A 12,420-nucleotide genomic window follows, 5' to 3' on the forward strand; every position below is an offset into this window, starting at 1 on the left:
AATCGCATGTTACGTGGTTGCAGGGTTTTGGTGTAATTTACGGATAGAAACCACAGGGAAATTTTTTTTTGTGAGAATGCGCTTGGGTGCTGTGCTTTTGACGTTTACCTCTGTAGATTTATATAGAAAGATAACTGAAGCCGTTTCAAGATGATAGTATTGTTAGTTTCTAACAATTAATATCGGAAAAATGACGTTAAATTTACTTTTTAAAATCAGACTTACAATTTCGCTTACTATAAGGTGCGTTTGTAGGCTTGTCCGTACTTTACTAGATCTGTAAGCCACGCACTTCGCGTCCACTCGGTTTGCGTGACTTTAATATACCCACGAAGTCTGAACTGTGATATCCGGTTGAAGCAAATGTCTGTGCTGTCATTACTGTCATTCGTTTTAGTCAACGCATTTCAAGTTTTAGTGTGTACAACATATTGTCATTCGTTATGTGTAACGTAATTGTCATTCGTTTTAGTAACACCCCAATCAAGCAACCATATCTTGACTGTATAATGGGCAAGATATTGTGATGGGGTTGTCGACTATAGCATTGAAGATATTTTCCTCTTCAACGTAAATTTTACATCGTTAATTGTTATAATCAGAAAATCTTGTTAATGCCTATATTATATAGGATAGTATATTTGCCTTCTGAGTCTGATCTGGCTGCTTATAGGCATGCTGTATTGGCCACAAATATGCTAGATATTCAAATATGGTCATCTTTCTTATTCTGTTTTTATTACAACTTTGAAGGAAATTTTCCTCACTGGGATATTCAGTCATCTTGTGTGTTCCTTAAAAATGTCTGAGAACAATGTGGAGCACAAAGACCCCCTTGAAAGTACTTTTTGAAAACTTACAGCAATTACAGCGTGCTACTATTTTGGTGCCTATATACTGACTACCTTTAACAGTGTGGTCCCGACGATTGTTTGATTGCATGGGGCTAATGGATGGGCGTATAGCCTATATGCCGAGGAACTAGGGCCACGTGGTTTCGATGATAATCGTAACCTATGTAACCATGCAGGCGCATGAGTGTGTGTATGTGTGTGTGACGCCTTGCTTGTAAACACAATATCTAGAGAAGGGAAGCTTGGACCAATCCCATATTCGTGTGTAGGAGTACCACATTGAGTAGAAGAAGCCTATTGTTTTAAGAGGAGGTCAAAGGTCGTTGGGGGTCACTAGCTCGGTGTCAATTTATGATTTTTTTTTATGAAATTTATGTACGGGAAGTTTTCATGAGCGGAGATAAACTTCACGGAGCATTTACATACAGCGTTAAACATAACTTAACATCTAACATAACAATATATTACAGGGAACGGTTTCAGCTTCAATATCGATATTACCACGGCTTGTTTATGTGCAGGCAACCCCGACACAGTAGAGTCAGGGAGTTGTTCCATAACAACTCCCTGGTAGAGCATAGTAGGCTACGGTAACCTACTAGCGGCACACGTGTAAACTACTAACAATTAACATTGTACATCCCCATCTGAAGTTTAGATATAAGAGTATTAAATTGCTATAGCCTCAAGGGCGGCGGAAACACTTTTAATCTGGGGGGGCACCGACATCAAAGGGCACTTTGCAGAAATTCGATTGGACTGATGCAGCCTTATATTTAGTACCCTTTATTACTCTCATTGTATTATCTTATTTGCGCCCCCCCCCCCCCGCAAGGAAAATATGCATACTATAGCACTGCAATGTGCAAATTGGGAAACAAGAAACAATTAGTTTTTTTCTTGAGAAAATTAGGTGAAATCATGCTAGTTGCTAATGTATTAGAGTTTATTTCTCGTTAATATCTTAACAAATTTTTCCCATTCGAAATAGCTTTAATTTGACCCACAGAAGTTCATTTAAAGTCAGGGGCGTAGCCAGGATTTGCAAAGTTGTATGCACGACTATCTGAGCGGAGCGCCACCATCGGTTGGCGCGGAGCGTACAAGAAAATTTTTGGTTTTACAAACCCCTCAGATGGCCGGAAACGGCCCTTCTCGAGTGTTCATTCTGGTTCCCTTGCCTCTTGCTAACTTGAGACACCTCAATTTTTATGTAGAAAAAGGGCACATTTTTAACCTGAGGAAAAGTGGGGGGGGGGGGGGCACGTGCCCCCTGTGCCCCCCCGGTTCCGCCGCCCTTGTATAGCCTAATAAACAAACTGTGACAAGTTGTAAACACTTTCTTCCGAGTTTCGAGATATTCATAACTTAATGACACAAGATCAATTTTGAGTTGAACTGCAGAAAACAAATCCACAATACATGATAGGCTGTCAGTTTGGTAAAACATTTTCGACGCCAACGCATGGAACTGTCGAGTTGCTTAGGCTTCAATGTGCCATACATTGACAACGGTAGGGTAAAATTGACAGGGGTTCGTTAAATAACAAAAGCGAACGAAATAACTCTTTCAACCTTAGATTTTAATTGCGTAAAAGATCGCTTTCATTTAGGCAGTGTAATGGAGTAATAACGATATTTTTCGCCTACCAATGAGCAGCTAAAAGACAAGTTAAATAATTGGGAAATGTACGAAGTCGCGCTAATCGAGTAGCGGTACCGCTTCAAATTAGCAGTGAGGCATTATATAGGCTTAGAGCACACCTAGCTATTGTATAGGAGACCTAATGTAACAGAAGCCAAGCTATCTTCGTAGGTATTTTCGCAGATGTTTTATTTTTAAATGTTTGAGACACTGCAGTAGGAATACCTGATTATTTATGATTCTGCGACATGTTTTACTTTGTTCATCACTTACTTTTGGTGGAAAAAAAGTTTAAATTTCATACTGCATTGAAACATTCCTTTCCCGGATGTGCAATCACGATATGTTAAACTGACCTGAGTACGACACCCGATTGTTATATCACACTATGTTAAACTGCATGATCATAAGTGCGACAACCTATTGTTATATTACGATATTTTATACCGACTAGAGAACGATACCGATTGTTATATCACACTATGTTAAACTGCATGATCATAAGTGCGACAACCTATTGTTATATTACGATATTTTATACCGACTAGAGAACGACACCGATTGTTATCACAATATGTTAAACTGCATGATCATAAGTGCGACAACCTATTGTTATATTACGATATTTTATACTTACTAGAGAACGACGCCCGATTGTTATATCACACTATGTTAAACTGCATGATCATAAGTGCGACAACCTATTGTTATATTACCTATATTTTATACTGACTAGAGAACGACACCCGATTGTTATATTACGATATGTTAAACTGACTGTAATCTTGATTCGATTTACTATATACAACTGTTGGATTGCTGCAGTAGGCCTATATGCCCAAATAGTGAAGGCATCAGTTCTCGTTCGTCAAGTTATACTTGTTTTAGTTGGTTGCATGCATAAAAGCTTACGGTATATCATAAAAAAAATCATGGATCCAAACTTAATGGTGTGTTTCGGAACTTAAGGTAAAGACGATATTATTCTCCAGTCATATTCCAGGCTTGGAAATTTATCAAAACTAATTCGTTAAGATAGTTTCATCATGTGTAATTCCGAAATCCACTCATGTTAAATATTGTATAAATGGCACATAGCAATCACATTCAACAACTTATCATTTGGGATAAGATTTCATATAGCCTAATGTACTAATTTCTGTAGATCTAGGCCTAATTAAAGCTACGTGGATCATAGTCAAACAACTGAAAATCAAATTTATAACGCTGGTAAAGTGCCTCAATAGATTCTATGGGTAGATTGTTATAAAACTGTGTCAAGGCTGTCATAGATGAACTATTAGTTGCATGACCCTGATAGTTGGTCACATGATCCGAAAACCCGTTGCTAAGGAGAAAGTAAATGGTATCTTGTGGAAGAGTTTCAACTTTTGCAACGAAATCATACTCGATATCACATGGAAAACAGATTTCAAACACTTCCTTCCAATGTCGATCATTCGCCTTCGCTTTTCTCTTATAGTTAGAAATATAATCTACGAATTCTCTGAAAGTTAAATCATACTTCGCAGGATTCTTCATCATCTTCTTAGCGATTCTCTTCCCTCGGTACATTTCCAAAATGTTCGCACCAATGTTTTTCCGCCAATAGTACTTTTTAGTTACATCAGCATGAGTGGTCTCATAGCTTCCATTTGGTTCAAGCTTATTACGGTAGGCCGACAAGATTCTCGTGAAAGGATGACGTACAATCAAAAATTTGGTATAATTTTTCATCACCGTTTCTCTCTCAATAGGATCTAAATCCATCAGATGTATGAGGCTCGTCCTCTCTTGTGTATGGATATCCGCATCAGGTTCTTTTCCCCACCGTAATTGGAAGAAAAATCCTTTCCAAGTGGTGCACGCAGCTTTTGGTACAGGACAGTACATGATACGGTGCTTTCTGTCTACAATAATATGTTTATTTGCATTAGACTTTGCGTCAAGTTGAGGTATGTCGTTACGAATTCGATTACAGACTTGGCTTATTCTCGTTTTGCGATCGCTGTTCCACTTTTCTGCCATTGAAAAGGCTGCTTGTTCAATCTGAAAAGAAATAGGAATCAAGAAAGTATTAAATATAGAAAATGAAACGAAAGCTCATTGCAGAAACAGGACTAATAACGATATGTATGTTCTAGGTTGTTCTAGGTCTTATGGACAGTTCACCGGAAATTGAAAAACCGAAGTATGCCTCCCATGACCCCCCCCCCCCTTATTATATATTAGTTCTGGATTATACCGGAACGTTTCAACATTTGTGTCTTTAAATGCTCGTGATTGTTTTTTACTTACTTCTTCGATTCGTTCAGCAGACATCGCCATTCCATAACCTGCCATTGATCCGATGGACGACCGCGAATAGTAAACCAGAACCAAGGAGATGCAAACACTTGAACATGTCAGGATAAAACAGTTGTTCCTGGTGAAGACGACCATTTTACCATTTTTACATAAGAATGGTACCTGCTAGGTTATCATCTGTACAGAAAGGAAATAAGAACGTTTCTAGATTACTTATCTGTTATAGATACATTACAACGGCGGCTTTTTTTCTATAGCAACCTTGATATGCATATATGTATACTGTATATATATATATTATAAAGAAAATCCACGTTTACTCCAAAAGAAAATATTATTAGAGAAAACCAGAGACAAAAAAGATATGGCTCATAATTGACAAATAATGAATAATGTTTTAGAAATTGGAATTTTCGGTCCCCCTGGGACAGTTCGACAGCAATACTCGGCAGTCGAATGCAATTAGTAAAAAAAGTACAAAATGTAACACAATGAAAGTATGACGCTAGATAAGTGTATGAAGCATAGGCCTAATCGTCGAGCACAGGATTGCGCCCTACCCCCCCCCCCCCCCACCTTCTCGACAACTAAACCTTTAGCATGCCAGGGCTTCTGGGTCCAGAGAAACGGTCTATTTCTTGACCGACTGAACGGTTAAACTTCACCCGACTGAAAGTTTTTAACCGAACTCAACCAACTATTGACGACGCAGGTGCTAGCTTTGCTTATAGAAAAGCAGATTATCAAAATCAATGCATTGGCATATAGCGCTTAACTGCGTATGGCGCTAAATTCCGCTAATTTCAATAGTCATATATATAGCTATACATACCTGTTAAACGCGGTTTGAAACGGGATCTTGGTTTACTTTGCCACACTTGCCCTTCGACCCGGTTCACCACTATACCCCTCCACACCAGCAAGCTTTGCTGCTACAGCCAGCGTGTACTCCTGTGTCTCCTGGATAACCTTGAGTGGGAGTATAGAAGGCTTGCTGTACATTTTCCGTGTTAAAACTTTATGAGCTCACCATGAAAGGCTTCAGTGATGCGGTATGGGAGATTTACGTATATGGTCAGCTCTCGTTAATGTCCGTTTCTGCTGTGATCGTCCTCAATTGCGTCAGTTCCCGATGGTGTACAAATCTATGAGAAAGTTAATAGAAATCAGTGTATCAGCATAGTTTGACAAAACACTTCCTCCAAATCACCTTGAAAACGCTCAAACGGAGAGACTTGCCAACTCTTTGGAAGCAATATATGGAAGTCGTTGTATGCTCGAAAAGATCAACTCTGTTTATATCACTAAACGTATCAGATTGTTATTGTTTTACAATGAAAGGAAGTATTACACAGAGGAAGACGGTCGGAACCAGGAATCCGGAGTTTGCTGCCACGCTAATTGATTGTATATATTCAGTCTGAGCTTACATGACTTCCTCTCTCAACAACACTGCTATGAATCCAACGGAAGACTGAATTATAAAGCAGTACTCGCGGTTGCACAGTAGGCCAAGTGTTGAATGTTGTATAGAACTGAATGGACTTCTTACCGTAGGCCTATACTTCCCTCTATATGAGTGATAGGTCAGTTCAAAAATACAAACTCCCGAAAAAAATGGATGAAAAGGTTTTCAGGATCAGGTGAGAGTAAAAGACAAAGTCGGGAGGTAAGAGGAGAGGAAGGCGTGCTGGGGGGGGGGGGCGAAAAATGGATGGGCATTGGGACGTGTGACTTGATGTGAAAGTGGAAACCCAGAGAGACTCAAACGTTCCGGAAAATATGAATCCTCAATGTAGCCTACCCCGCACAACATATTTCTTTCAACGGTGCTTTGTAGTTAACCAAAAAACAAGAAAGAACACTTCAATGTTGCCAAAATTAGTACACAAAAAGGGGCCCTTCTTATTAATAAAAACAAGCACCATCGAGTTTTCACAAAAAACATCTTTGCCACCACCCGAGTCCCCCACCCCCTGCTACCCCCTCCCGATCCGCCATCGTTGATATGGACACATGGAGATAATGAAGGGACTGCTATAACTCGAAGAAGAATCGTTCATTCTGACTGCAGACTGCAGGCTAATTACCGCTCAACATCTGCCACAGTGGCACATGGGGGGGGGGGGTGGGTAGCACAACTGATGTTCTCAGCTTCAACCATGAATATCGCCGAATGGAATCAGTTAGTCCATAACCGACAGAGACATGTCGAAGTATGGTAGTATGGTTTTAATATAAAGTAGTACAGTGCAGGTATATATCTATCAAATAAGTTGTAGTCATTGCTCGAAAAGGCAAGATTGTGGTAATAAATCATAAATTCCAAATTTTCCCGACTGAATTATAGGGGGGCCTGAACCTTATAATGAAAGGGCCAGAGGCGAATCAAAGAGTTTGTAAAGTAGGGGTGCTCCCGTGGGGGTAATTGAAACCGACTCCCATGTCGAGGGAAGTTAACTTAATGGATGCCAAATGGTGAATTCTGCGGCGAGGCCTACATAAGTGATCTCATTCTTTCCCGGCTGAATGCCAAAAATACCCCGAATGAACCATGATTTGCCACCGACTAACGTTACCTTGGAAAGCTAAAAATGTCATAATACCCGTTTATACTGGTTTACACTGAAAGACAGTATGGAATCATGATATCTGTTTTGTTGAAGCAACACTGACAGTAACCTATTACTGCTACTACAAGTTCCCACGGAAATTTACGTTTCCATGGTGATATCGCCTCCTTCCCATCTTAATGGTTACAATTTGCTGATAGGAACAACGAATGCCATTTCGATTAGCTACTGAGCGACGTACTATAGACAAAGGACACAACACTTTAAATAAATCCATGAGCCAAGTTTTGGGACACAACAGGTGAACAGTATGGTCACATGAGGTTAGTCTTGGCCAAGTCGTTTGTAATACTCTTTTTCTCGCGTGCAAACTGTACATGCCTCAGAGTCCGTTTGTGCCTACCACGAATGTGCTTGCCCACTGTATGTTACGTGCCCGAGGATCTGTCCATACAACAATCGAAAGCGCTGCCGCGAGCGTTCTCTGAAGAAGCCTACAGCAAATAGATACGGGAAAATAGCTTAGCGAAAAAGAAAGGTACACTAGGCTGTACAAACTAGGGTGTTAACAAGACTAACATGAGGTTTGAGGGCGCATCCCTGATTTTAAGGCTGTTTGGTTTCGATGCATAGGCGTATAGGAGCCTAATTTGATTTGGGGAAGGGGGAGGCGGGGGGGGGGGGGGCTGTAACGACTTGCCCGAAAAATATAACCAAAATTTTTCGCGTTCAACATCTTAATGTGCATATAATATAGGCATTCATCGTTTATTACATCACATGCCAAAAACATACAATCATTTTTCGTGTTATTACCCTTCCATATTGGTTATAATTATTGGGGAAGGAGACAAACTAAAACGAATGACAGCGATTGACCGAATGACAATTGACTTTGTACAGGGTTAACTATCATTCGCGAAGGACAGCGAATGACAACGAATGACAAAGAATGACAACGAAGGACAGTGGTGAGAAGAGATAGAATGATTAACGGAGTGGAGTAAATGCGGTTATTGGTTTTCTGCGCAAAAATGATTTGAGGAAAATCGCATGTTATGTGATTGCAGGGAAAGTTTTTGTGCGAGAAAGTGCTTGAGCCTTGAGTGCTGTGCTTTTGACATTTACCTCTGTAGATTTCTATAGAAAGATAACTGAAGCCGTTTCAAGATTATAGTATTGTTAGTTTCTAACAATTAATATCGGAAAAATGACGTTAAATTTCCTTTTTAAAATCAGACATACAATTTCGCTTACTATAAGGTGTGTTTGTATCTTGTCCGTACTTTACTAGATCTGTATAAGCCACGCACTTCGCGTCCGCTCAATCGGTTTGCGTGGCTTTAATATACCCACATGAAGTCTGAACTGTGATATCCGGAAGAAGCAAATGTCTGGTGCTGTCATTACTGTCATTCGTTTTAGTCAACGCAATTTTTTAGTGTGTACAACATATTGTCATTCGTTATATGTGTAACGCAATTGTCATTCGTTTTAGTAACACCCTTGGGGAAGTTTTTACAATAATAATGATCATAATAATATCAGTTTAACCTTTGAAAAACACATTGCAAATTATTTTTCTTTCAGTAGGTGCCCGAAAAATTCTCAGCATGTTGCCCGAATTTTCACCAAAATTTTTGGTTGGGGGGCTGCAGCCCCCCCCCCCCCCCGCCTCCTACGCATATGTTTCGATGATAATCGTAACCTTTGAAATCATGCAGGCGGATGTCTTTGAAAATGTTGTGCCATCATATGACCATCATAAACGAACGTATGGGACATTATTCTTTCGTTTTCATGACATTTCAATACAGTCGAAGTTTCTCTTCAAGCCAGTAGGCAGGCGTATTTATGCGGCGCCCTCATCAATTCAAAAATATTACTATAATAAACAGCGACGATATCGAATCAATGACAAAGTGCTATACTAGACATCAAAAGACAATTAAAAGACAATGAAAATGAATTGTATTGAAATGAAAGACAATAAAAATGAAAGTGTAATGAAATGAAAATGAAAGACAATGAATATCTAAATCGTGAAAATCATGAAAATACTAGAACTAGACATGGAAAAAGTACGCCTGAAAAGGGGATGACGGCTCCCGCGCCCTCCCGGCTCCCGCGCCCTCCCGGCTACCCCGCCCTCTCGGCCCCCGCCCTCAATACATGTTGCATTCTGGTTAAATCTCTATTAGGACCAGGCCACCTACACGTGGCAAACGCTGATCGCTTTTTGTTGACGGAAAAGAGGTAAAACCACCTCCTTTTCTCCACCCTAAAAAGATGTTAACTGTAGTTTGGTTTCCGGAAACTATTAGCTGATATGTGAATGCGTTCTTGCAGGCATGCCAGAACGCAGATGGATATCAGCTAATAGTTTTGACGTTATGAATTATTAGTCCGCAGTAAGTACGTCAACAGTCAGGAAGACACAAAGTACAAATACAAGATGGTCGCAACTATACTTCCTTAAACGTCGCGAGAGAGTGAGAGGAATCTGGGCCGGTTTGATTTCATTTCAAGACCCCATCTATAAGCGAGGACAACATTAATGGCAGCATTTAACAAGAGTACATTCTGTATTCCAAAAAACTATATAACAGTAATTTTACGATTTACAAGAAAACCGCGGCCGAGACATTACTTTCAAGTAACCTTTACTTCCAATTTTGTAGCGCTTCTTAAAATTACCAGCGAGTTTTTCTGTAATTTCTCCATAAAATACATCTGATACAAAACTGCACGTTGGGTATAAGGAATAATGCAACCAGAAAACAAAAACGGCCATATTCGGGGGTTATTTCGTAATTCAAATCTTAATTTTAATTAAATGACTAGTGAGACCATATAGAAGAGATAGTTTCGTGATAATCTATAACATTGTATTCAAACACGTACAAAATGTGCACAGAAATATTGATAGACTATTGGAAACATTCCTCGGCTGTTTATAGAATAATTACACCAGGTCACGCTGGTTCGAAAGTTGAATAAAGAAACCGCTCGTGTTTGCATCCAGGAAGTTGATGCAGTAGAATTCATGAAACCAGGGAGGGAATTTTTGAAACAGATACCTCTGCCCTCCAAGATCCCCCCTGACAAAATAGAAAATAAATTAGAAAGCATAATTTATGCCCATTCCGCCGTCGTTGGTAATATTAACCGTAACTTTCTAGTCAATTAAAAACAGCAAATTTAGAGGGCTAACCAGTGGCGGCGCCAGGAATTTTTAGTTGGGGAGGCTAAGGGGGGGGGGCTGAGCCATTTTTTGGGTGGCTTACAAGATTGAGTGATCGCCGTCCTGGGGAGGGGTATAAGGGGAGGGGGCCCCCTCCCCTTTTGAAATTTTTCCCAATCCTGGAAAGGCCTACATGCAAAATGGTGGCAATTAGCGAGGCTTTTGTCACCTGAAAATTTCTCCAAAAATATGCATTTTTTTGTGAGTAACTTTAGTCAAATTAGAATGGAAGATACCAATTCACAGTTTTCGTATCACTAAAATATTACCTGCTGTGAAAGATCCAATTCCTTTGCTCAATTATTATATCGCGCTCTCTGACACAACTCCTGTTTTAGTCTGTATACACGCTGTTTGTGAAACGCACACGCGGATAAAGCTGGATTCTGAATTGTTTTTATCAGTCACCAAAACAAGGCTTCCTGCACCACAACTGAGTCACTGACTATTATCATGTGAAAAATTCATCAAAATTTCCATTGACCATTGTAGCACTGCGTTATGGCTGACAAAATTTGGGTTGGCTATATTGTTTCAATGAGGTTTTTTTTGTTGTTGCCTATTTCAGTTGGGGGGGGGCTAATGGGGGGGGGGCTGACTACTTCAGTGGGGGGGCTAAAGCCCCCCCTTGGCGCCGCCACTGGGGCTAACTATCCGCTCATATAGTCCACCCTTGTATGTGAGAAGACTATAGTGTAAGATTTAGAGTGTATAACATCCGTCACATTACTGCATCTGGTGGAAAATAGGCTAAACTGAATACTGAAACAAACCAGCATCTTTGTAGCACTTGTTCAGATGGTGTTTGGGTGGGGGGGGGGACGGTGTTGTTCAGTAGATTGACTAGTCATATACCATTTTAAATGATGAACTCAAAGTTCAGTCTTTTGGTATTTACCCATTTAAAGTTTATGTGGGATTTAATTTGTCTGAAAAGGGGCCTGGGTGACAAAATATGGAGAACTGAATCAAGTTATTAATTAGTTGTTAATTAACCATTATTTGGTGAAAGATCTTGGTGGGTGCTATGTAGTTTTACATATATATATTGCAATCTTATTTATTTGAGTTATACTGGGTACACTTTGTACAATTATCGACAAAACACAAAAAGGATGGCTTCGTTATAAATATTCTTAAATATTACAAACAGTCTCACTTATTGCACATGAGTTCAAGGTGTCTTGTTTGGCTAGTTTGTAAAGAAATCCATCAAAAATATTTGACGAATGGCAGCAGAAATGATAGTAAAAATCAAGGTATAATAAATAAACAGTGAACTATTTACCTTATTCAAATACTCGTTTAAGAAAAATGTGTAAATTTCTAGATATGTTTACTCATTGGAAAATATTCAATATTCAAATATAAATAAACTTCAAACAACTGCCCATTAGAACATTTTCACCTTGTATGTTCCCTCTATAAGTATCACAATGTGTACCTCTGGAATATTAATTAATTTTCCAATAATTAATTTGATCTGATGGGTGGTCATGGCACATCTTTTAATAAAAATGCCTCAGAGGTTTTTCATATTTATCGAAAAAATACACTGAACTATGCGGAAAAACACTTCACAAAAGCATTTAATTAAATGAATAAGATGTTAATAGTTAATGATATTTGGAAATAATTTTAACCCCCAAATTTTTCAAATGGTAAGACCATGGATGTGAAAGTGACTGATTCACAGCCTAGGCTCACTAGGCTGATAAAGGGGAACTTCTGGTTTCAAAGGTAGTTTTTTCTAGTACTGTAAATCAGATAAGTCTATGCATTGGCAAAGTTATATAT

At 39.3% G+C, this 12,420-nt stretch overlaps 1 protein-coding gene across 1 annotated transcript; it reads right to left on the minus strand.

Annotated features, from left to right (window-relative positions):
- Positions 1 to 2,420: 2,420 nt before the first annotated feature.
- On the minus strand, positions 2,421 to 6,365 carry LOC139969862 (carbohydrate sulfotransferase 11-like). Its single transcript, XM_071975201.1, has 3 exons — positions 5,639 to 6,365; positions 4,798 to 4,983; positions 2,421 to 4,548 (listed from the first exon to the last, which is right to left on the minus strand). Exons 2-3 carry the CDS (start codon positions 4,939 to 4,941, stop codon positions 3,673 to 3,675), a joined length of 1,020 nt encoding a protein of 339 aa, XP_071831302.1. The 5' UTR covers positions 4,942 to 4,983; positions 5,639 to 6,365; the 3' UTR covers positions 2,421 to 3,672.
- Positions 6,366 to 12,420: the final 6,055 nt, after the last annotated feature.

Source organism: Apostichopus japonicus, chromosome 7 (assembly GCF_037975245.1).
Source record: "Apostichopus japonicus isolate 1M-3 chromosome 7, ASM3797524v1, whole genome shotgun sequence".
NCBI lineage: Eukaryota > Metazoa > Echinodermata > Holothuroidea > Aspidochirotida > Stichopodidae > Apostichopus > Apostichopus japonicus.

What these genes read in the sequence shown, in the direction of transcription:
- LOC139969862 (XM_071975201.1), bottom strand. Translation starts at nt 4,941, where the DNA reads ATGGTCGTCTTCACCAGGAACAACTGTTTTATCCTGACATGTTCAAGT. An exon ending in CTGCTGAACGAATCGAAGAA is followed by an intron (nt 4,549 to 4,797) that starts GTAAGTAAAAAA and finishes ATTTCTTTTCAG; the next exon opens with ATTGAACAAGCAGCCTTTTC.